At 37.6% G+C, this 26,692-nt stretch overlaps 1 protein-coding gene across 1 annotated transcript in view; it reads left to right on the top strand.

Annotated features, from left to right (window-relative positions):
* Positions 1 to 26,692, top strand: part of GRIN2A (glutamate ionotropic receptor NMDA type subunit 2A) — a 165,735-nt gene that overhangs the window by 57,479 nt on the left and 81,564 nt on the right. Inside the window, exons 3-7 of the mRNA XM_036739543.1 lie at positions 3,790 to 3,995; positions 11,009 to 11,177; positions 11,302 to 11,455; positions 17,758 to 17,883; positions 21,390 to 21,619. Of these exons, the coding sequence (XP_036595438.1) occupies positions 3,790 to 3,995; positions 11,009 to 11,177; positions 11,302 to 11,455; positions 17,758 to 17,883; positions 21,390 to 21,619 (885 nt within the window). The remainder of the gene's footprint in view (positions 1 to 3,789; positions 3,996 to 11,008; positions 11,178 to 11,301; positions 11,456 to 17,757; positions 17,884 to 21,389; positions 21,620 to 26,692) is intronic.

Consider the following 26,692-nt stretch of genomic DNA (forward strand, 5'->3'; position numbering starts at 1 on the left):
TCCCTGAAGATCCCACAGATTTATTTGAAAGCATGAATTTATGCTGGAATACTCTAGTATATTGAAAGAGGGAAGACAGCTTCTGAGGGTACATTCTAAGTAAACCGCAGTTGTTTATTCATCTAGTAAATATTTGTTGATCGACCTGAGAGAAGAGATGCACACTAATAAATTTGGGGTAGAATTACAAATTGGCTCAAACATTCAGGTAAACAATTTGGAATTATGGGATAAAATTTACTAAACTCTGTATAACTTCAATTGGAATCCTAGTATTAGACGTATTCCCTAAGAATTTAAGAGATCAAAAGAAAGGTCATGCGTTTATTAAAATTGTTTGTACTGCCCTTTCTATGATAACAACAACAATGACAAAACATCTGGAAGCAAAGGAGTACCTCTGGATTGAGGGATTATTAAACATAGTATAATTTACGAACATGATGGTATACTATCATACAAGAAGAAATGATAAATATGAAGAATCCCAAGAAACTTGGGAAGTCTTGCAGCGACTGATAAAGAGTTAAGTAAGTACAACCAAGAGAAGAGAATACATAGTGACTAAATGATGAACGGGCAGCTAGGTGGCACAGTAAATAGAGTGCCAGGCCTGGCGTCAGGAAGACCTGTGTTCAAATCTGGCCTCAGCTGTGTGACCCTGGGCAAGTTACTCAACCCTGTTTATCTCAGTTTCTTCATCTGCAAAATAACCTGGAGAAGGAAATGGCAACCCACTCCAGCATCTTTGCCAAGAAAACCCCAAATGTGGTCACAAAGAGTTGAACATGACTGAAAACAACCAAACAGCAAAAATTATAATGTAAGTGAAGACAACACTAAAAGGAAGCCAAAATCAGATTTATTGTAATTGACCATTTTGGTTCTAGAGAAAAGATGATGAAACACAGATTTCCCTCATCTCAGTAGAGAGTAGGGGGACTATGGGTGCTCTGTGTTGCCTATGCTGTTAGATTTGGTTGCTGTGGCGTTGGTGCACTGTTTTCCTTTGCTTTAAGAGAAGATTAATGGGGTGGCAGGGAGGTAGCATTTTCAAAAAATGACTATGATATACAAAAAAATGAAATAAAAAATGTGAGTGTCCAATGTATTTTATATACTGTGGGGGATATCAGGAAGATCATAGAGCTGACATTCTAGTAGTGGTAGACAAGCCATATACATGAGTAATTGTCAATCAAAGCAATGCGTAAAAATGCAATAAGAACAGTATGGCATGTTGAGAGTTTAGAGGAAGATGAAGGAGAGTTAGGGAAAGTTTCATGGAGGAGGTGATATTGTGAGTCAAAACCTTGGAGAAGTAATTTCCTTCTCTGGGCCTCAGTCTTGTCACCTGTACACTGAAGGGACTCGACTATTTGATCTCCGAGACCCCTTCTATCTCTAAATCTTTAATCATATAATGCTTTTTGCTAAAAATACAACAATCAGAGCTGGGGGTAGTGGTAGGGATAAATATTTGAGTAAAGATATGGAAGTGCAAGAACACAGGAAATGACTGGGGAAAGGTGAGTTATTTAGTACAATGTCCTCATCTCTTATACCTGATTTAGGAGGCTTACAAAGAAGAGGCAGAGTCATTAGTGATGGTAAGAGCAATTTTTGATCCAACATAATCAGTTTGTGCATAGGGAGCATGAAACGAAAGAGTGGGAAATAAAATATAGAAAAAATAGGTTGGGGTCAAGTTGTGGGGGAATCAAGAAATAACTTATATACTGAAAAACAAACTATCTCAATGTACTCACAGAGTGGTTGGGGAAATGGGAAGAGTAATGATTGGCTTGCTATGTTCATATTTCAAGGCAAGATATAGCCAGGCTTGGATATCATTTCTCCTAGTTTTTAGTGCAGAACTCTTTGTACTTGATTCTCCTGCATGAATGAATTTCCTGATGATGATGATATAAAAGTGGCATTTATATGGTCTTTAAGGATTGCAAATCACTTTACAAATATGGTCTCATTTTATCCTCCCCAAAACCTTGTGAGGTAGGTGCCATTATTATCCCCATTTTACAGATAGGGAAATTGAGGCAGGAAGAGATTGACTTCTTCAGGGTCACATAACTAGTAAATGTCTGAAGCCTAAGACCATATTTGAAGTCAGGTTTTTCTGATTCCAAGTCCAACAGTAAATCCAACACTCCAGTGAGCCACCTAACTGCCTAGGTGTACGTATACATCTTTGATTCCTTATGCATAGTGTTGGCTTGACAGTCTCTGCTAATGAAAGGTGTATATGTGTATGTGGCAGGGGGGAGGGAGTTGGAATTGATCAGAGACAATTGTCTCGGCATATGTGTTTGATTCAGAATGATTTGAACCAAAGAAATTTTTTTTATCCAGGTCATTCTGGGTGCTAGTCTTCCCCAATGTATGTCATGAACACCCATCTTTTTGGAAAGCTATAATAGCCAACATTTAGGAAAAGCTCAAAGAATTTGCCCCCTACAAAATGAGAAACTCAACTTCTGAAAAGTTTCCTAACTTGTTATTCTGGTAAATATTTATTGACTGACAGAGATATCATCTCAGATGGAGACAGTTGGTTCTCCCCAAATCCATGCCTTTGATGTTCAGAATGCCCAGGATCAAGACCTGATTCCTGGAATGATGAGGTTACCCCAGGAGAGGTAGGAAGGTTATGTCAGTTCAAACAAGCTGCATTTGGTGCTTTCCTTTTTCAGATTTGGCATTTTCCTTCAGGTTGATGTTGCAAATAAAACCTTGACCTCGAATGTCAAGTAATTGTGTGTGGGAGCTGGAGTAGGAAAGAGAGAGTGCAGTCCTGAGGGAGATAGTTTGCTTTTTAAGTGAGTGATGCCAATAACCTGTCAAATAAAATTAAGGTTCAAAACATAAAGCTTCATATTTTACTTTGCTAGGATTGCAGGCCATCAGTCAGATGGAATACAATTGATTTTATTTTGACAGAACTCAATAAGCATTAAACTGTGAGAGTCACTATAGTGTTCAGGATTTAACAAATGTTCCCGTAATTTGCAATTTAGCTAAAACCATGTTCTGGGTTAGATTGACAGGTCTTGCTTTCTTGCCCATCCTACCTTCACCTGTGGTCTTGTCTCTGCTATTTTTGCTTTCATCTCTTTATTTTTCTTTCCGTTTTCCTCTTTCTCCTTTCTGGCTCTCTTCTTTGCCTTCTCCCCTTCGCTTTCACTCTTTCTCTATTAATTTCTTTTCATGGTAGTGGCTAGAGTTCTGGACTTGGATTCAGTAATACCTGGGTCCGAATCTTGCCTCTGACATTCAGATCACAGGATCATGGAATGAGAATTGAGAGGAATCTTAGAACTCATCTAGTCTGATTTTATGTATGAGGAAACAAAACCAAGAACTCATGTGAGAACTCAAGCAGAGCCAGGATTTGAACTCAGAACCTGTGATTTCCAGTCTTATGTTGTTTCTACTTCACCATCCTGGGTTCAAATCTTGCTTCTGACACTAACGTGTGACTCTGGGTAAGTCTCTTAACTTCATTGAACTTAAGTTTCCTCATATCCATGGGGATTATAATACTTACATTGCCTATATCAAGGCCACTGGGGGGATCAAATGAGATACCAAAATGATTTACCAACTTAGATTTGCTATAAAATTTCAGTTATTGTTTTTAAAAATTGTGATGTAATTTTTAAAAGTTATTTTCCCCAGGGTATTATTCACCCAAACCCTAGTGATGGAGGACTAGCTGCTATAGACACCAACAGTGAATGAGGTGTTTGTATCTTGATCTTTGTGATACAGGTGGGGAAATGGGAGAACCAGACCCTGAGCCTTACACATTCCGTGTGGCCGAGGTACAAATCGTTTGCCGACTGCGAGCCGGATGACAACCATCTGAGCATCGTCACTCTGGAAGAAGCTCCATTTGTCATTGTGGAAGACATAGACCCGTTGACTGAGTCCTGCGTACGAAATACTGTGCCATGTCGGAAATTTGTCAAAATCAAGTAAGGGAAAAAATCTTTATTGGGAAATACTTCAATATAATTTATTTTCTATATCAAATATGAACAAATGCTATTCGGTAAAGCATATTTTGTGAATTCAAGAATAGTATAATGAATGCTAACTCTAGGAAATGTGGATTCTAATCCTATCTCTTTTACTTAGTTCTTTATCCTCTGAACAGGACATTTCACAAAATGATGGAATCATAGGTTTAGAGTTTTCAATGTGACCTTAGAGATCATCTAGTCCAACTCCTTTATTTTGCAGATAAGGACATGAAGGGTCAGAGAAATAAACTTGTGTGGGGTCCCACAGCTAGTAAGTAACTGAGCTGAGATTTCAATTCATACTAACTGTATCTTGATTTATGGAAAATTTTCCCCTTATCCATTCAGGTTTCTGGTCTCCCCTAAACTAAGTTACAAAATAAAATGCAGTTATGCAATTGTTAACGAGGTTATGATAACCAAAAAACTACTCTTTGATTTCATTTGATTCCAAATCCACTGTTCTTTCCATTATGTTACATGAAATTTCCCTAATCTTCCATTTCCCCATTTTTAAAATACCCTCTGAGGCCCCCTCCAGCCATGATCCTGATTCTGTGAAGTCTTTCCCAACTCAAATATTCTAAGGTTTGAATTTCCAGGACTTTCAAACAATAGGTTATTTAGGGGAATAGAACTTGCCATCAACTGATTCCAAGAGAGTTCATGGTTGAGACCTTTCTGGTTAAGGATCAAGGAAGGCCCATGGTAGCAAAATTCCCCTGCAAAGAGGACCCAGGAGTATTGCCTGGTGAACCATGGTTGATAGCTAGAAATATCATGTGCTGAACTGAGGGCACAAAAGAAGGAATGATGTCCCAATGACAAGCCAGGTTAAGTGCCCAATTATACTGTAGAGAGAGTGCTTCAGTTTGGCGTTTTCTGGTCCCGTTGGAATGGTACCCTTTTTTTCCTCTCATACCCAGTCCTTCATAGCTAAGTTCTTGCCACAGTTGTTCATGTTACCTTCCATCAAAATATGAATCTCTAAGCAAGATAGGATAATTTATTTTTTAATCAATTAATTAGCCAATTAAGAAGCATTGATTTATTATTTGCCTACTGTGGGTAGGCAAATTTCTTTCCATAGGTGGAAACAACATGTATAGCTATACACATTTATACACAATACAAACCCAATAAAGTAAGGTAATTTGGTGGAGCAGGCACTAATAGCTAGAGGGACTCAAAAAGGTTCTATGTGGCATTTAGCATGTGAATTGGATCATAGAACTGAGTTGGAAAGTACCTTGGGGAGGGTGACAGCATGGTGGTTATAGGACTGGACTTGGAGTTAGGAAAACTTGGGGTGGAATGCCACTTCTAACCTTCTTTGAAGAGTGATCCTTGTCAAGTCACTTATTCTCTCTGAGCCTCAGTTGCCTCATCTGTAAAGTGGAGATAACCACAGCACTTACCTCACAGAGTTATTGTGAAGATCAAATGTGATGACGTCTATAAATTATTTTGTGTATCTTAAAATGCTATGAAAATAGGAGCTATAATTATTTCATCAGACCTCTTCATTTTACATATGAAGACAAGATGCTTTGTAAGTTGAAATGACTTGTCCAAGGTCATATAGGTTGTAAGTAGCACAGATGAGATCTGAATAATTTTAAGCTATTAAATCCTGTCTATTGCTGCTTCTACTACACGCTACTGCTCCCTTCATTTCCCTGATCCTTTGTGGTAGGATATAGTTCTCAGTTTTGCTCCTAATTTCATTTCTTACTAACACTAGAAGACAATGGATTTTTCCCCGGAAGAATAAGCATTCCCCTTCTTTTCAAAGAATCATCTAAAATAAAAAGAAAAGTCAAGTTGTGCAATATAAGTCATTTTGGCACTGAACAGGCTGCCTCCAAGGCAAGCTTACCTGCAGGAAATGTAATCAATTTAATCCTTGTTAACATTGGGGGATAAAGAGATTCCAATTGTCCTTAACACTCCTAGACAAGGCACCACTGTTGATTATCACTGGGATACCTTATAAGTAGCAAATGTCCGAATGGAAATAGCATAGCAGGCAACAATCTTCTCATCTAAAGCCCAAACTGGAATTTAAACTTATTTAGCTGTTTATATTTCTGGGTAGAAAAGTCAATTTTTTCTCCAAAGAAAGCTGTTACCTGGTGCTCTCTCCCCCTTTTCTTGGTACATATGTGAATAATGATATAGTGATCTATTTGGATTTAGGAGAGTGGCAATTGGATTCTATTGATCTCAATTCTGAAACTTATTCTCACCAAATAAAGCCAGACCACATTCCCTATTTGTTTTTGTTACTGAAGAGCTGCATTCTACCTGGCTTCTCTCTCTTTCTCCCCTTCCCTTCCCTTCCCTTCCCTTCCTTCCTTCCTTCCTTCTTTCTTTCCTTCCTTCCAAACTAATGATTTCTAGGTAGTTACATTACACTGAAATAACTACTCAGTACTAACTAAAAACTTAATTTGGGGTTTTCCAGTTCCCACTCCTCCCCACACCTCTCCATTCTGAAATATCAGAGAAAGCTCATTATTCTATTCATCGAAAAATAAAGAGGTCTTCAATACAGATGGATCTCTTCTCACCATGGCCCCCGGCAATGAAGGGTCTATTAGGGCACTGATGTCTATGTTTATCCCTTAGGGGAAGCCCCTAAATTAATGCTTGTTTAAAGGACTTTATGCCTCCCTACGATATTTCCAGATCAAGGGGAATACTTTATCAGAAACACTCATTGGAAAAAGCAGCCTTTTCCCAGTATATAAGGAAGGGAAAGTGCTATAGATTTAAATTTTGCTAAAAGCCAATTAACTCAGAAGCTGTCACAGGAGCAGTCTCTAGATGATCTTAACCTGCAAGTCTGATGGTAGTTATATGTCAATGCCAAGCAAGGGAAAGGAAAAGAAAATTTCATACAATACCGATTCAGTAAATACCCAAGAGATAGGAAAGAAGGGCAAAATTGGGGGGGGAAAAGAATCCAAAAGAAAAGCTTAAGGAAAGACAGAAGGTTGTATAACAGTAGAAAGATCAATGTAGGGATTGTTTCCTCCTCTATGTTTGTATCCCAAGTGCCTAGAACAGTGCCTAGCACTCATCAGACACTTATTAAATGCTTAGTGATTGATGGATGGATTTACCTGGGTTCAAACATCATCTCTGACACTTATAACCTGTATTACCTTTGGACATGTCACTTCATCAGAGCACCATTGTCTTCATGTGTCAAATGAAGGGGTTTGATGAAATAGTGACAGCTTACATTTTCATAGCACTTTAATAATTTATAGATATTTATAAACAAAATGATTTATAGACACCATTGTATTTGGTCTTCACAACAACCCTGTGAGGTAAGTGCTGTTGTTATCCCCATTGGGAGACAGAGAATCTGGGTTCAAATCTCACCTGTCACTAGACTAGAAATAAGGAAATGGGTTCTAATTGTGACTTCGACACTTGCAATCATATGTATTTTCTCAGTCACTTTAACAACCAGGGTCTCAGTTTCCTTGTCTATAAAATGGGAGAGTTAGTCATCATTGATCCCTCATGGACCACAGGTTAAGAACCCCTGCCTTGGACACATAGATATTAAATTATTTATCCAAGCTTACATGCTAATCATGGGCACCTAGGCAGTGCAGTGGACAGAGTACTGGTCAGTATGACTCATTATTTTTAAATTCAAATCTAGCCTCAGACATTTACTAGCTGTGTGTCCAAAAAATTGTAAAATTTTTGACGATTATTTTCATTTCTACCAGAGAGATATTTTTGGGCACATGGGACAAACTACCCAAGCTATTATGCCTTTCTTATGTCAGAAAACTGCAGAGGAATTTATTTAAATCTAGTATTTGCAAGAAATTGAAGAGATGTCACAAATTCCTTTAGGAAATCACTAGAAGTGCCTGTAGGTTCCCCTAAACACAGCGTGGACTGAAAAGTCTTATAAGAATTGATGTAATAAGACTAGAAAGATTCAGGATTACTGCTGAACCCAACAGCCAGCTGGGGGGAAACCGTGAAGAGGAAAAACAAAATCTCGTGTTTGCTCATCAAAATGGTGTTGATTTTGAGGGAATATTTGAGTGATCGTGATCCATTCCAAGGGTCTTGTACTAGGTACTTAGTAGGAGATCCAGACCCCAGTGCTTCAATCAAGTTCTTAAGTTGACCTCAGGGAGTTTACACTCCAGTTAAATCACATTTGACATATGACAATGTTACAGCATTACTTACGGCTTCCCTGAACCACAGGATGCTATGGGAGAGCAGAGACAAAGAATGTGAATAAGGATTTGTATTTGGCTCAATTTTCTCATTTTCCAGATCAAAAGAATGTAATGTTTCTAGAAAGAAGCATCTCCTCTCTGTGGGGAAGAAAAATGTGCATAGAAAAATTGTATTAAAAGGACTTGGGTGGGGCAGCTAGGTGGTACAGTGGTTAGAGCACTGGCCCTGGATTCAGGAGGACTTTGAGTTCAAATCCAACTTTAGACGCTTACTGGATGTGTGACCCTGGGCAAGTCGCTTAATCCCCATTGCCTTCCTCCCCACCACCCCCAAAAAAGAAATAAGAAAAGAACTTGGGTAGATATAACCTAGAGAGAAAGGTTCCTGAGCATAGGATTGACTTTTTATTAAGATAGCCAGTTAAATCTTGAGAGGAATTAGATTTTAGCTTATTTAAGTTTAATTAATTTTGGCAAGAAGTGGTGATTTGTAGTAATTAGAAAGCTGTCTTATGAGTCAGGAAGATCTGGGTTCAAGTCCTGCCTTTGGGATATATTGGTTTTCTGACCATAAACAGGTCACTTAATACCCCAAGGATATTGCCCAGTTGCAATTTGTTCTGGCAGATGCAGTTGCCTTGCAGGGACTTCCCTATACCAATAAAAACACAGGTCTGATCCAAGGAGGAGGAAAAGGGGAAGAATTATAGCATCACCATTAGCCAAACTTTTAAGCCAAGCTTTTTAGAAGAAGAGGGAGAGAAAGTGTGTGTGTGTGTGTGTGTGTGTGTGTGTGTGTGTGTGTGTGAAAGAGAGAGACAGAGAGACAGAGAGAGAGAGACAGAGAGACAGAGACAGAGACAGAGAGAGAGACAAAGACAGAGAGAGACAGAGACAGAGAGAGAAACAGAGAGACAAAGAGAGACAGTTTTATTTGTATCCAGCATCCTTTCTTGCTTTATATCACCTTTAATTGGGACAAATTGATTGGCATTGCTTCTCAAGGCAATTTGTTATTAAATTTTAAGGATCCATCATTTAGAGGAACAGAAGATGGCATTGGGAGCATGTAGTACTTAGTAGAGTAATAAAAACTTTTGGAAGCAATAGTATTTCCAAAAATGCATCTTACTCCATGACTTTGAAGAGGTAGAATTGAGCCAATGGAATATATGTTGTACTGATTCCTTCTCAGTCAATGGGGGAGAGTCATTTATTATATACTGTAAGTTAGTCTTCAGCAATCAAGCACCTGAGACCCTGGGACTGTGATGGATTGGCCAGGTGGGTTTTTCTTTCAAGGCTTCTATTCCTAGGCTGAAGCTTTTGAGTAGACATTGGTCAAATGAATAAAGTGGGGTAACTAATGCAAAGTCCCATGTCTGATAAAGATAAAGATGTCACATATAAGATAATACCTTTGTAATCTCTTGCTTTTAACTTATTCATTTTTTAATTTATTTCACTTTTGTCATCATTTTGATCCTTCCAATAACCCTTGAAGCAAGAAGACATGTCTTTAAATTCCTATTTGACAAATGAAGAAACTGGGACGTAGAGAAACCATACCCATAGTGGGACAGTTGGGATTGGAGTCAAGTTCTTCTCACTTTTAACCTCAGTCCATTTTGACTAGACCATACTTTCTCACTAAAACATACAGACAGTTCCATACCCATTTCTTTGACCATGCCATTGAGTCATGTTCTTACTATGCCTGAGGACTTTATATCCTCTGGTTCTTTATTAGGTTTTTTTTTTCTACTTTATTTACTCAAATAGCATTCTTACAATGCATCCTAGGTCAGATTGATTCTCTCTGGTTTGAAGAGATATTTTGAGTGGAGTAGAGACATCATAATGTAGTCGATAAAGAGCTCACATTAGAGTCAGAAGGGTCTGTGTTCAAGTCCTGCTTCTAACACATATTAATATTGTGACTAAGGTCAGGTTACTTCATTTGTCAGTGACCCAGGCAACTCTCTAAGGTAGGGGTTGTTAATCTTTTTTTTTAATGGGTCATGGACTGCTGTAGTAGTTTGGTGAATCCTACAGCCTCCTCAGAATAATGATTTTAAATTCATAAAAGAAAATATAGAGTATTACAAAAAAATAATATTGAATATATTTATTAAGATGTTAAAAAGAAAAAAAAGCACTTCACAAACATGAGGTTTTGAGCCCCTGCTCTAAGACTAAGATTGCAGATAGTTACTAATCTAAACTAATGGAAGAAAATTCTACCCTCAGAATTCCCTAGACCAATGAAATTGAAGATTTTAATGAAGGTATTAAAATCCTGCCTGGAATGCACTTCCTTTTCATTATGCTGTTAGAATCCTTTGCTTCCTTCAAGACTAATGTATTTTCTAGGCCCTGAAGTCTTTCTTGATCCCTCTAGCTCAAAGTATTCTCTCTGTCCTTAAGATTTGCAGCTTCACTTTATTTACATTTCTCCTTTTCTTTCATCATACTTTATGTACTGTGTGTGTACCTGTTTTCCCTACTCTTCTCCTAAATCCTTTTCTTCCTACAGTAGGCTCTAAGGACAGGATGGGACTACTAGTATTTGAACCCTCATAATATAACACATTGCAAATAATCATAATTTTAATATTTACATTTATAATAATACTTTAAGGTTCACAAAGCACTTTCTTCACAACAGTCCTGTGATAGAGGTATTGGAAATTTCATAAATGGTGGTTGAGTTGAATTGCATTTCTTTTATTTTTATAGCAATTCAACCAATGAGGGGACCAATGTAAAGAAATGCTGCAAGGGATTCTGTATTGACATCCTGAAGAAGCTGTCTCGTACTGTGAAGTTCACCTATGACCTCTACTTGGTGACCAATGGGAAGCATGGGAAAAAAGTGAATAACGTGTGGAATGGAATGATTGGGGAAGTAAGTAAAGTTAGATGAAAGATCCCATGAGGGACAGTTTGGGATTTGAAATTCAAGACAATGAAAAATAAGGACTCCATGCTGAGCTAGTGAGATGCTCTCCTTTTTCTTGCCCTGGTTCCAGGTGGTATACCATCGAGCAGTCATGGCAGTGGGGTCTCTCACAATTAATGAGGAACGCTCAGAGGTGGTGGACTTTTCGGTTCCCTTTGTGGAGACAGGAATCAGTGTAATGGTTTCCCGAAGCAACGGCACAGTATCTCCTTCTGCCTTTCTAGGTATGGATTCTGCTTTCTTAAATAATGCGTTGGGACTATGATTGACCATCAGAAGAGAATCCTTGATAGGTTGCTTTGAATTTTAGGGATTGAGGGCAACTGACATTTCTCTCAGGGCATAGATCTCTGTGACCATGTCTATAAAGAAAAAATGAAGGCAGCTTTTATGGTGTCTGGATAATACCGATATTTTGTTTATATTACTCCACTTACCTGGTAATGACCATCTTTTTCACTCTTACTCTACTGGGTAAGAGATACCTTACACATTCAGACAATGACCTTGTGAGTTTACTGTAGAGTGTGGTATTGTTTTGTAGAAGCATTACAGAAGAGATCTCCCTACCCACCCAATTCATTTGCAGCAACCAATAAAATACTCTTACGTCCTTTCATCTCCACTTCACATTTGCTAGTGTGATAGAGATTATTTCTTTTTCCTGAAGGATAGATCACAAAAGGATGATATGAGTCCTTGCACTGGCCATGTGTTCCTTGCTTTTACCAAGATGTATACTCTAAAAAATGTGTAAATTGAGCTATATTTTAAAATCGTAAAAGAACCAGACTTTTTAAGTTTTGTGCTCTTATAAAGGAAAGGATTGTTTTATAACATGAATTATTATCCTTCCCTTTTTTGTTTCATAAGTTTAAAGGGTTTTTCAGGTGGGGGATGGTATGAAAGCAAGGCACATCTATACTTTCTATTCCCTTATTTTCCAGGCAGTGGGTCTGTGGGCCCAAGCTAATGTTTTTGTCTGGAATAGCCAAAGTCATATAAGTCCTAGCTGATCATTTTTGTTATGGGGCCAAAGAAAATGCTGTAATTTTAGCATGATGTTATCTTAAATGGTTTGCTAAGTGGAACTAGCCTAAGAGCAGACTGAGGGCAACTTAAGGCCATGTTTCATTCCCAGGACTTTGATATGAGACAGAATGGACTGTTCCTCCTAATTGCCTGGCTTCAGAAAAAAGTCGAAAGAATTTTCCCTTGGTTTACTAAATGAAGACTATCAATGTGATACTTACTTAGCCTTTTGGATGGAAACAGAGACATAAATAGTCAAAGACTCAAAGAGATGAGAGAGAAGTTGAGTGACCATTCAAGGTTTATTAGAATCAGAATTTTTAGCACATGTTTAGTTCGGGGAATATTGGGGAAAAGGGACTGTTAGCTTCAGGCAGTTTACTAACATTAGGCAAAGTGCTTTTCACTCAACAATCTTGGGTAAATCTGGAAAGGACCATAAGATCACCATGCTAATAATAACAGTAATAATGATAAAAACAATAAACTTATACATAAAATATTTAGTGATTTAAAGTTTACAAGTTTATCCATGCATTGTATATCATGTATCAACAAATATAGCCCTTTTCAGGCCTACTCATCTATGTTTGGTATCTACCTGGCACTCAGCTCTCACCTATGCATCCAAAAATCTGTAGCATGTACAGCAGCCACACCGTGGTAAATCCTCATGGCAGACAGGCTAACCCAGGCTGAGGGAAACCAGTGGGTCTCAAACCCATTGGTGAGTTAGGAGGTTGTTTACCCCAAGCACGTGAAGACTTCCCCCAGTGGAAAGGGTGGATGGGAACAATTTGTTCCAACGGCCATGAAGGCAGCTGAAGAAGGCTCTGTAGTGTACTTAGAGCTTGATCAGATTTTGAAGATGCCAAGGTCATCCACTGTATCCCAGGTCATTGCTGGTTGTCCTGAGTTTTGTCTTGCCACCGGACTTCAATGATTCTGGAAGAAAGAATAAGGTTGACAACTTTGTGTAATTCTGCCCCACTTAACTCCAACTCACCCACAAATCAAGACATTGCCTGTCATGTGATTAGCTCACTTCAAAAATGAAGGACAAAAACAACATTATATATTATCATTTGATCCTCACAAACCCAATATAAAGTAGTTATTATTTTCATTTTACAAACAAGAAAACTGAGGCAGGTAAAAATCAGGTGACTTGCCCTGGAACACAAAGCTCCTAAGTTAGTATTTCAGGAAGGCTTCAAAGTCAAGTCTTTCTGACCCCAGTTCCAGCATTCTATCCAAAATTCCACTCAGAGGTCAGCTATGCCAATTCTCCGTATTCAAACAATGAGGGAACTGACTCCCATCGAAGCTAATTGCTCACAATCACATAGGTAATAAGTAACAAGGCTGGGATTCAAACCCAGATGTGTGATTCCAAACCCAGTCCACCTTCCCATTACTTAACATTGCCTCTCTTCAAATACTTCCACTTTCTTCCTTCACTCATACAAGGCATTAGCTTTAGGCAAGGCATAATCTGCTTCCTTTGCCTGAGTGAAATGTTGACTAGCAGAATTACAAGTGCTACTTTACTTGTGGAAACCCAAGGAATTACCACTTTCATTTTCAGTAATCTATTAAGCTTTTGAAATCTATTCCAGTTACTGGATTTTGCTCAATACTCATTATTCTGGTTGTGTAATCTCTCTCTGTGGAAGACAGACCTTGAGAAATGCCCAGTCACTCTCAGTTTTTCTTTCTCCTGAATTTTAAAGTGGAGAAAGATTTCTTTGAGTTAAATGAGAGGCCTTGCTTCTTCTATGAAAATAGGACAATATTGAAAACAAGTCCCCAGACCAAGCCATTGTGGAATCAATGACGAAAGGAGGGTTCTTTTATTGTTTTGTTTTTCAATGATCCCTATTAATTATTCTCAGTTTTCATCAGACCTTTGGAAGGAAGTTTTAATTCCAAAAGATGGGCCAGGGTCTGAGAAGTCCAGATGGGACACATGAGTAAATGAGCACTATCTATAGGTTCACTGGATTATCAGATCATAGAATATCAAGATCATAGATATAGGGATAGAAGGGGCCACTGTGTCTGTCTAGTCCAACACTCATTTTGTAAATAGGGAAAGTGAGACCAAGAAAGATGAAATGAATTACCTGAAGTCACAGGGGTAATAAGCCTCAGAGGCAGCATTTAGATGTAGGTCCTCTGATCCCTCTTGCTAAGTTGTCCACTGCTTTTCTTCTATTCTCATAGCCAAGAAGATAGAGCTTCTCAGCGTCTACTTATTGAATTCACTTTCCTCAACTGAGAAGTGAAATAAATCTCAATTGGCTTTTCTCATAAAAAAGAATCAACAGTTTTGAACCTGGGCTCAACCGTTTTGCCCTATTTATTAACTTCCCAGGAGTGGTAACACATTACTAACAAAAAGATGACCAAATTCTGGCTTTGGACATTAGATCAAATTTAACAAAACATACTTTTTACCTTTTTCTTTTGTATCTTAAAAAATACCTAGAAGGATGGTTCCCTTCAGGCTTTTTTACCCTACATACTTAATATTATTTTTCTGGTCAGTAAATTGCACCCTTCTTCCACTTGCTATGTGTCACCCTTATTAAGGGGCATTATCTCCAGGTTTTGAATCTTGTAATGAGCTGTGTCAGACTATATTTTCCCATTCACTGGTGCAGTCATCTGGAAGAGCTGAATCATTCAGAATCTGATTACATTGTTCCTCATTATTTTCTCCTTTCTCCTGCCTGTTCTCACTCAAAAAATTATAAAATCCCTGTATTAGTTCACTTCCTAAACCTCCACAAATAAAGTCACTCACTTCACAAGAAAATTTTAACCAAAGGTTCCTGAAACACTGGGTTAGTGTCTCTGGTGACATTTCCAACTTTTAAAAAAGTTCCAAAGGTTTCATCCCCAGGTTCCAGTAAGAATGGGTCAAAATGTCTACCAGGGACTGAATTTCTTTCTCGTGTTAGGAGAGTTTAGAGGTGTGACCATACTTCTAGATCAACAGAGGGCTATTTCAGGTCTCTCATAAGTAATCCTTTCAGTTTTCTTTCTGGGCTGTGATTCTGGGCACAGCCTATTTTCTCCCATAAGCAAATGGTACAAGATACATGATTTTTAAAACCATTTTCTTAACTTTTTTGTTCTTTTGGTTCTGCAAGACAGCCACCACTCCTAGCTTGTTATCCAAACCTCTTTAGCTTTCTGTTGCCTTCTGTGGATCACTCGCAATTCAAGGGTCAAATCCTATCACTTAAAAAATGAATAATTTTAGTTGAGAGATATTTCTAGATCAGCAACTGGGGATTTAGCCTGATTCTTCAACCTGTGGAAGAGACACAGGAGTAGCATGTATAACAGGGATACTGAGGTAGGATAATAAGGAGTAATAAGGAATAGGGAAAAGGATAGAGGAATTCATGACTTACAGCAGATCTAGCTCCTCTTTTCCTTTCTCTGATAGAAGGTTATAGATAAGCCCCTCAAAATGGGTGGAGGTGGATAAGAGGAGGGTGTTCTTTCTTACAGGACTATAAAGAGTATATTGTTTTGCCCTGTGGAGGACATCTGGGGAGAATGGGGCTACAAGGAAGGGTTTTGTTTATTTGTTTGGTTTTCTTTTTCACTGGGAGACTTTCTAACCCTTCTGGGACCCAGGAATACATACGCAATTAAAAGAATTTGGACTTCACTGGGTCCCAAGGGCATTTCTCCACCCCAAAGCTCTATCATGTTACTCTGGTGCCTGACTAGGAGATTGGCCTCCATTTCTCCAGTCTCAAATTCTAAACATTTTTTAAACTCTTAATTATGTTTTTATTTCTTCTTCTTGCCTAATACATCTTCTGACCAAATTGTTATGGTTTCAGGAATATAATATTGTTTATTGCTCAAGCTGACTGCATTGCTCTCTGATGCCCTTTTCACTCATTAGCCTTAACGAAGACAAATTTCAGTTGCAGCCTCGTATGGCTCGTGAAGGCTTGCCTTTGGTACTTGAAGTTTTCCTACCTGTTGTTCTAGCTGTTTTCCCACTCATGCACAAAGCCTAATCTAGCGTCATCCCTCCTTGGGACCTCAAAGCAGCCAATGCCCTTTGAAATACTTTACACTCATTATTAACTTGTTTCTTACCACATTGACTAAACTGGGATTGGGAATAATCTTTAGCTATATGTGGTTTTCACTGAGTTTCATGAAATCTTAACCTGCTAGCAAACTGTATGAATACATTTTTCTTTATGATGCTGTGGCTATGATCAAAAGGAAAAGATTCAAGATAATGAAAGATTTTGCTGCCCTTTCTCCTCCTTGCCTCCCCCTACCTTTTTTTTCCTTCTTTCTTCTTCTCCAACAGAAAGTGTTTGCTTGTGATGGTTGCCTTTATGATGAATCAAGCAACCAACAAGCAGTGATTACCTAATGTCTTAGACATTAATCTCTGGGTGTACAGATATAATGAAGGAAACAATGCTTGCGGGTGAGGAACTTTGAATGAGAAGAAACACCAAGGATACACACGCACACACACATACACACAAATATTGCACATCTATCTATCTACTTAGGTATGCATATATACATACATATACACACAAGTTTATGTATATACATATGTATCTATCTATATTATACATTTATATATATATATATATATATAGAGAGAGAGAGAGAGAGAGAGAGAGACAGAGAGAGACAGAGAGACAGAGACAGAGAGAGACAGACAGACAGACAGACAGACACAGAGACAGAGGGAAAATAAAGAGGCTAAGACAAAGTAAATTATTTTCATTGAGTTCCCAAATATGGACTCTGGTAGAACAAGGTTTCAATGATTTCATGTTTCTCCATGCTGCTGATAGCACAATTTTATACAGCTGGTTGTCATGTCCTCAACCAAGTTAAAGACAAGTTTTCATTTCACTTTATCTATAGTATCTTGTATTCCAGAGCATGACTGTATTTAGGCTTCTCTTTATTTGTTCATTCTTTTGAGCTAAAACAGTTACCCACCCAACAATTTTGTTCTTGCATAACTTAGAAATGAATAGATGAAAGCATTTTTAAAGGAAAGCGCCATTCAGTTAAGCATCTACATAATCTGTATAACAAATATATGACATTTCTCTCTTGAATTGTAGTGCAAATGGTATATGCATAATGGGCTCCATTCAGCTGTATTTAAATCAATCTGTATCCAGCTACAGAAAAAGTGTTAAAAATATAACAGTATATAGCAGTATTGATTTTATTCTTTCTGAGGTAGTTCAAATATGAGTTTCTAGAGATAAGGGGTAGATTTAATAAGGTGAACTTTCAAGTTCCCCTCTAACCCTCAAACTTGTAAAATAGGTCCTCTCTCTCTCTCTCTCTCTCTCTCTCTCTCTCTCTCTCTCTCTTTCTCTCTTTCTCTCTGTTGCTAGGCTATGTTGACATAAGCCATCTAGAATTCTAGTATAATCAGCTTTGGTTTTGTTCTTTGGGTCTCTTGCTGCAGAGCCTTTTAGCGCTTCTGTGTGGGTGATGATGTTCGTGATGCTCCTCATTGTGTCTGCCATGGCTGTTTTCATATTTGAATACTTCAGTCCAGTTGGCTATAACAGGAGCTTAGCCAGAGGCAAAGGTAAGCATTCCATTTCGACCAAACCAGCCACCTATTCAGCATTCCTTTCTCCCTTTTCTTTTGCGTGGGATTAAAATTGGAGAATGGGCTGCTTAATGAGGGCTATTTGATGATAGTGTTGTTTCATTAACCTTTAGCAAACTCTTTTTTTGTTAGAGAACACATTCCTCTAGCATATTATAACAGTAGCATTTGCTGGTTTGGTGATGTTGTTTTTAATATCATAGGGTGATCAGCCCTATGGGTCACCTTGGATCTATAAAGGCAAAAAAGGAAAAGGAAGCACTGTGAGATCATTCCAGTGTGTTGTCAGTAGTTATTAGATTGAAATCATTCAGTCTTTTCAGTTTGTTTGGAAAGGTTTTTGATAGTTAAAATATATTTTAAAGATCAGGTTAGATTTTTCAATGATACCGTTCATCATAAAAGTAATTTTGGGTACTTAGAGAAAGACTGGAATTTAAAAATTCCTCAAAGAAGCAACCTGTCTGAATTGATACAGTGTATTTTTTTATCCGTAAGTCAAAGAAAATAGAGATAGTAAGATAAAATTTTTATTTTGAAGTAAAATTATAATATGATTTTTACATTGATTGATATGCCTGGTCCATTTAGTGTTCAGGAACCATTGATCAAATAACAACGGAATATTTTTATAACTTTTTTATTTGTTTGTTTTGGTCTTTTTGAAAGCTAGATCACTCTGTCTCACCCAAGGTAATAATGTAGTTGTCATTCATGGGCCCATTATCATACCTGCTTGGCATGGAAACTTTGACCTGCTCTCTTTCCAGTCTTGGCTTGTTTTCTCTTCCTTAGGCAGGCTGATCCTAGAGGATCCCAGTAACTTAGTGCAGTCCTAAACATGTCTGGCCCTACTACAGCTCAGACCTCCCAAGCTCAATCAATCCAGAGCCTCCCCAGAAGCAGGTATTACAAACCTATAACTTTAAAGGAAGAGAGGAGAAATACATACAGACATATACACATATATCCACAAACATATTGTACATATGTATATGTGCATAAAATACGTATATATTATGAGACACCATAATATCTGTCAATGTGTATCTATATGCATATATCTATATATGTATCAGTGTTGATATTGATATATATGGTGAGAGGTACCAAATAGTGCAAGTAATTAGTTCCCTTAAGTCACATTATTTGAATTCACACTACATATTTCTATTGGACTGAACTTAATTACCATATTTTATATAATTACAAATTTGAATTGTGCAGATTCAAATATATGTAGCCACCTCAGGGGATTATTTCTACTAATTGTGACCTAGATGCATACACATACATATATATGTACATACATACATTCATAGGTACAAATATGAATTTTTTTAAATAACATTAAGTTTAACTTTTCTTTTTAAAAAATATTCTTCTTTTATGAAACAAAGACATAAACTGATTTTCATACAAAATGGACAAAGAATTGAAAAACCTTAAGATGTACTTTTTACAGCTTATAGATTTCCTTCCCAATATATTTTGATAGATTGTTTTGTCTATTTGTACTTAAATCTTTTGGCAGGGAACATTTTAATCTCTTAAAAGGAACATGAAGTTACCATACAGGTCAGGATGGAAAGACAAGAAGTTGTGTGATGTGTGACTTCTTTTTTATGATTCGCTATTGAAATGAATTCTGACTAGGCTGTGTGAGCACTGACTTCCCTCACTCTGTTTTTTAATGTCCCCATTTGGAAAGCATTTTACCATCATTTAATTCCTACATCATGTGCACTCTATATTTGAGTCTGATGGATGGAAATAGCCAGGAATACTTGGATTAACATGCCAAATATTGGCCCAGCTGAATTTCGTGAAGCTTATGTGAAAGTGTGTTAGATGAATAATGAAGCAGCTTCTCAGAAAGATTTTTGTAAGGAGCTCTTGAGTTTATTAAGAAGATTGGTTCCCTAAAATGAAAATTAAATCCATCCTTAAAACAGGTCACAACATTACTTTCCATTCAAACCTAGATGTTGTATACTCAGTTTCCATTTACATTGCAAAGAGAGAAGGGCAAAATCCACTATGATAGAAATGTACAAAGAGTAGAGAATGTGTAACATGTGTAGTCTATAAATGCAGGCAGAAGGTCCATTTCTTCTCACCTGCTTTATAACATTAGGCTCCTAAATCATATATCTATCTCTGCCCCTCCCTGATTCAGATTAATCTTCCTGTTGTACAACCCCAATCCTGTCACTTCCCTACTTAGAAATCTTCAGTTGTTTCCTATTGCCTACAGATTAAAACAGAATTTCTCCAGTGTAACATTATAAGGTCCTTTAGAATTTCTCTCCAACCAATCTTCTAGCCTTGTGCCTAGTCCAACCGATCAAGGTCCACTTGCCCATCCCATACATTCTTTCCTCAGTGCCTTTACTCGCAAAATTCCCTGAAACTAGAATAACTTTGGCCATGCATATCTGACAGCAGAAATCCTATTTATCCTTCAAGGCTACTTTGAATCCCATATCTTCTATTAGAACTCCTCTCATTCTACTGTGGAAGACTAATCTTGTCTTCCTTTGAATGCTTATGAAATTTTATTTATTTATTTAGTTATTTATTCAGTTATTTATTCATTCATTCATTCATTCATTTATTTATCTATTCATTGATTTATTTATTAATTAATTCATTTATTTATCTATTCACCTATTTATTTATTCATTCATTCATTTATCTATCTATTTATTTATTCATCTATCCATTCATTCATTCATTTATTCACTCATTCATTCATTCATTTACTTATTCATTCATTCACCCATTTATTTATTTAGCTTAGACACTTGTTAATCAACATTTCATTCAACACTCTCTGCCAGGAAATGTGCTGGCACCAGATATTCAAAGGGTTGAAATGAAGTAGTCTCTGCCCTCAAGGATCTTATATTCTACTGAGACAGCATATTTTACTTATTATTAGAGCTGTTTACATTTATAGCAAATTCTTCTACCAGTCTGTTAGTTTCTTAAGGTCAAGAACTGTGTCTTTGTATTGTCCCACCCCCAAACCCTGCTTCCTATGCACCCAACACAGAGCCTTTTACAAAGAAGGACTATGGTAAACTGGTAAATGGATTACAGGTGCTGGCTCCATTGTTAACCTTTAATAGAGAGATTATTAACCTTGTGTTTGGTGTGTGGGTGTGTGGGTGTGTGTGTGTGTGTGTGCGCGCATATGATGGAGATCTCCAGCAGTCTGGTAAGACTTTTTCTTAAATAATTTTTTAATAATAGAAAGAAATGCTAAATTGCATTTAGAGGTTTATGAAAGTGTAATTGCTTTTTCCTTTCAAGTTTGTGAGTCCCTAAAAATCTATCCGTGGACCCAGGTGAAGAATCTCTGCTTACTATCACTTGTTATTATAGTGTTGTCATTAGCAGAAAGATTGACCCATAATTTTCCTACAAAATTTTGAAAGATTCTCATGATGTGCTTTCTTTTTCCAAACAATTTTCAGCTCCCCATGGGCCTTCTTTTACTATTGGAAAAGCTGTATGGTTGCTCTGGGGCCTGGTCTTCAATAATTCTGTGCCTGTTCAGAACCCGAAAGGGACCACCAGCAAAATCATGGTGTCTGTTTGGGCCTTCTTTGCGGTCATATTCCTGGCCAGTTACACTGCCAACCTGGCTGCCTTCATGATTCAAGAGGAATTTGTTGACCAGGTGACTGGCCTAAGTGATAAAAAGGTAGGTGGCTTCCAGTGGATATGTTCTGTCACCGGTCCTTTCTATGTGACTTAATCCAACAAGATGATTGTTTCTGCTGCTGCAAAATGGACATAATGAAATATGAGCAAGTTACACCAATGCTGCCTATCTATCCAGACTTGCCATATACAATGCTGTTGCAGTTTTTTACCTGGCTAGGAATGCACACCATCCTTCCCTTCAGCCCCCTCATTTAAAGTCAGTTTCCAAATAGCGTAATAATAATCCAATATAATATTTATATAGGAGTTTAAGGTTTTGCAAAGTGCATGCTCATGCACACACATACGCACACACGCACATGCGCACACACACATGTTATTTCATTTGATCCTTACAACAACTCTGTGAAGTAGGTGCTAATATCCCTATTTTACAGATGAAGAAACTGATGCTAAAAAAAGTTGTGATTTGCCCATGGTCATACAGCTTATTAGGGTCTAAGGCAGGATTTGAACTCAGATATTCCTGACTCCAGGCCAGTGCTCTAACCAGCGGACCACCCAGCTGTCCAGTGCTTCCTGAGATCTATATAAGCTGTTCAGTAGTGATGCTTCATGAATGACCAGTGAGATGATGACATTTTGCCCCTTAGATTGCAGTGGGCATACTGAAAAAAAAAAACATCTATCAGACTAGGAAAAAAAAGAGATTTGGGTTGTAACAACAAGGAAAACAACAACAATAGCGAACATTTATTTAGCACTTGCTGAATGCTTTACAAGCACTGTGCTAAACACTTTGCAATTATTATCTCATTTGATCTTCATAACAGCCAATAGATGCTATCAGCATCCCTATTTTACAGATAAGGTAAGTAAGACTGAGGAAAAAGTGACTCTCTCAGGTTATATCTTACATATCCGTACATACATATACTTACATATCTAGTAAGTGTCTGAGGCAGAATTTAAACTCAGATCTTCCTGATTCCAAACACAATGCTCTATCCACTGTGCCATGTGGCTATAACTGTAGTTAGAATTCCATCATTAATTAGCCATGTGACCTTGGCCAAATCATTTTCCCTTTCTTGACCTCATTTATTTCATCTATAAAACAAGGGAGTAGCACTCAGTGAACACTGAGGTCCTTTTTGGTCCTCTCCTCTTTACCTTTAAATCTATCTAGTTCTATCCTAAACAAAACCCTTATATTTAGGAGAAAGAAAAAGTAGGTTGTTTACCACAAAGTCCTCAAACTGCACCAGGAAACTCCTCCTTGGACACTGACTCTAGAAATTTGGGCAAATCGTTAGCCTCGTTCACTAAGCCGCAATTTCTGCATATTCAAAGGGAGCACAAAAACACCTGTTTGAGGGCCTATCAAACTGAATTGTAATGAGGGTAGAGAAAGAGCTTGTGAAGTTTTAAGTGGCTATTCAGAAGTGTTCATGCAAAGGAAGAAAAGAGGAAAATGAGGTGCCACGTCTTTGAATTTTAGGTTTGGGACACAAAAATGAACTGGTTGTGTGCTCATCAACTTCAGAGCTTTAGGATTGCCAATGTTTGCAGTCACATCGTGTATGGATCATTTGGCTCTCTTCATAAAATCTCACTAGTCTTGCAGAATTCCTTTTTGCCACTGATATATCTGTGCCTCATTTACATGAATCAGCAGAGGTCTTGATAGAAAGGCAGTCATTAGTCAGCAATACTTACCCACTGAACAAAATGCTAAAGTGGAGTGCCATGGGGGTATGGGGAAAGGGAGGGAGACCTCAGCCTCTAAAGAGAAGACAAGAGACTGGGATTAGAGGTACACATCTGGTGAACACCTGCAGAACCATGGCAGTTGAAGGCATATGAGAAGATTTCCTTAAATGAGTGTGAAGAAAAGAACAGAAGGCTAAGAATTGAGCCTTGCAAGATATTTATGAAGAGGATACAGACAGTCAATGATTAAAGACAATTACTTCATTATGACAGCAATGTCATGGGATATAAAGAAAAAATTGCAGGAAGAAAGAATTAAAGACTCTTGTTTTAAAAATAGAAGGGATGTATATTACACACACACACATGCGTGTGTATACATACACACACATATATGACATGTATACTGTTTAATGATCATCTCTCTCTTCTTCTCTTCTCCTCTCTTTTCTCCTCTTTCTCTCGGTCTCTCTGTGTCTCTGTCTCTGTGTCTCTGTCTCTGTCTCTATCTCTCTGTTTCTCTCTGTGTGTCTCAGTCTCTGTCTCTCTCTGTCTCTCGCCCCTCCTCTCTCTCTGTCTCTCTCTCTGTTTCTCTCTCTCTCTCTCTCTCTCTCCTCTCTTGTCCTTAATATTTATTTCCCAAATCAAAAGAAAGTCCTTTGCCACCAGAATTCAGGTATAAGGGATGTTGTAGCTTGTGGGAGAACTAATTAGAACCCATAATAACTTGACTATCCTGCTGTGACTTGAAAACACCTTACAATGCTTGCTGAGTACTCATGAGATACAGATCTGCTTCAGCACTCAGAGGTGATATAGGAAAGTAGACAGATCTTTTAATTAAACCTGTGATACCATTAAATAAGTAATGGAATCCATAGAGTAAATAAGTTGAATGCTCCTCTAAGTTTAATAGCAGAGGTACTGAGAAAGCCTGTGAAATAAAAATTTATATTGAATCAATTTATTTTAATTCTTTACGCAAGCCGTTTCTTTAGTGAATACCTGTGTAATAAATTGTGTTTGCGAAGTCACACAGAGTCTTTTATAAGGTTTTTCATTACATTAATAGTTGCTATTGAAACAAAAAAACCTTCCATTCAAGTATAGTGCCTCACCATGGCATAGAGGTGACTCTGGCAAGTGAGTTTCTTCATCTATTCTCCAGGACTGAGATTGTTTACTGCAATTATTCAGAGTTCAGTTATTCTTTCCCCCCAAAATCCATTTTATTTTTGTCTTTGGTTTTTATATAAACTATATGTCCCAAATATCTTTCCCCATCCCTCCTCTCAGTCTTTTTTTTAAGAGAGAGAGAAAGAGAGAGACAGAGACAGAGAGAGGCAGAGAGAGAGAGAGAGAGAGAGAGAGAGAGAGAGAGAGAGAGACAGAGAGACAGAGAGACAGAGAGACAGAGAGACAGAGAGACAAGAGACAGAGACAGACAGACACAGAGAGAGAGAGAGACAGAGAGACAGAGAGACAGAGAGAGACAGAGAGAGACAGAGAGAGACAGAGAGACAGAGAGATAGACAGAGAGACAGAGAGAGAGAGAGACAGAGACAGAGACAGAGAGACAGAGTTAGTCAGTTAGGTAGTTCAGCAAATCTAACCTAACCGACACATTGAAAAAGTTTGACATTATTCTGTATTGTTCTACGCCTGCCGTATCCAATGATAATCTTCCACCTCTGCAAAAAAGTGGAGGTATGTTGAGGGGTGGGGTGGAAGAAGTACCTTCTGATATCTCTTCCTTGGGTGCCAGGCTTAGTCATTCTAATTTTTCAACCTTCCATTTTGATTGTTTAGTTGTTCATTCTTCTTCCATGTTCGTTATCACTGTGTATAGTAATTTCATAGTCGTACTTATTTCATTTTTGTTTCTGTTCGTATCAGTTTTCCCATGCCTCTCTGTATTATTTCTTCCAACAGAGTAATATTTAGTTACATTTATGTAACAAGTAGTTTAACCATTTTCCCAATTAATGTGCATCCACTTTGTTTCCTGTTCTTTGTTAGTACAAAAAAAGTGCTGCTATAAATATATCAGTTAATATAGAGTCTTTCTTTTGTTGTCATTATATTCCTTGGGGTAGCAGTGGGATCTGTGAGTCAAAGGTATGGTATTTTAGTCACTTTGCTTTAAAAAAATCCATTTCTCAATTTTGGTCTCTCTGTGCCTCTCAAGAATGAAAAAATGGGTAGAATCCTAGGGAGGTGAGTGCTCCAGAAATAGGTACAGTCATTCCTATTAAATTCCCAGCTAATACCAATAGCAGACAGATGGACAATTTGAATAAGGATGTAGTATAAATCTTTTGTAGAGAGGAGTAGAAAGGTATTCTGGACAATCATCCATTATTTATAAAATAAAATTACTTTTTTATGCCTATATCCTGGCCAGTTTTATTTTAAAAATACCATTTTTTATTTTTTATACATAATTCATTCCATTAACATTGTGATTCATTTATATTCCTATAGATTTTATTTCAAAGCCTTTTGCCTTTGGACAAATATTGGGTGGCAAAAGACAAAGTTTTGAATCTGCTAGAATGTGTCCTAGCCCGGTAGAGTAGCCCAACATAAAATCTTAAAACTGGAAAGGTGCTTAGAGATCATCTAGTCCAAATTCTCATTTTACAGATGAGGAAGCAGAGGTTCAGCAAAATTTGTTATCCATCAGCTCCCCCACTCTCATTTAATAAACTCCAGTGGCTCTGTATTACTTCCAGAAAAAAATAAAATAAAATCTTCTATTATATTTTTAAAACTCTTCATGAGCTGGTTGCTCCCTTCCTACCTTTCCAATCTTCCTACATTTTATTCCCCTTCATGTGCTCTGTGATACAGACATACTACCAATCTTGCTGTCCCTTGAGCATGTTAAGACATTCCCTGACTCCAAGCAATTTCACTGGCTATTTTCCATGACTGGAATGTTCTCTCCCCTCCTCTCCATCTCCTGGCTTCCCTGACTTCCTGCAGGTTTTAGCTAAAATCCTGTCTTCTGCATTTTTTTAATACAGACCTTTCCTAATCTCCCTCTAAGAAAATGCTTTGCCTCTTTTGATGATCTCCAATTTATCGTTTGTTCATAGCTATTTGCATGTTATCTCTCCTATTGGACTGTGAGATCCTTGAGAATAGGGACTGATTTTGTATTTCCAGCATTTAGCACAATGTGCACATATGGTAGGTGCTTAATAAATGCTTTGTAGACTGACTGAAATATGTTTCAGTCGGGGCCTAAGGAAAACCTTATGTCAGAAAACTTTAACATTTATTTAAATAAACCCAACATATTGAAAAAACAAATGTGGCTTTATGTAAGAGATCAAGGCAACCATTAGCTTCCCCAACTCAGAGGGTAAATAGAATTAGAATTTGGCTTAAG

The sequence above is a fragment of the Trichosurus vulpecula genome, chromosome 9 (assembly GCF_011100635.1).
Source record: "Trichosurus vulpecula isolate mTriVul1 chromosome 9, mTriVul1.pri, whole genome shotgun sequence".
NCBI classification, from domain to species: Eukaryota; Metazoa; Chordata; class Mammalia; order Diprotodontia; family Phalangeridae; genus Trichosurus; species Trichosurus vulpecula.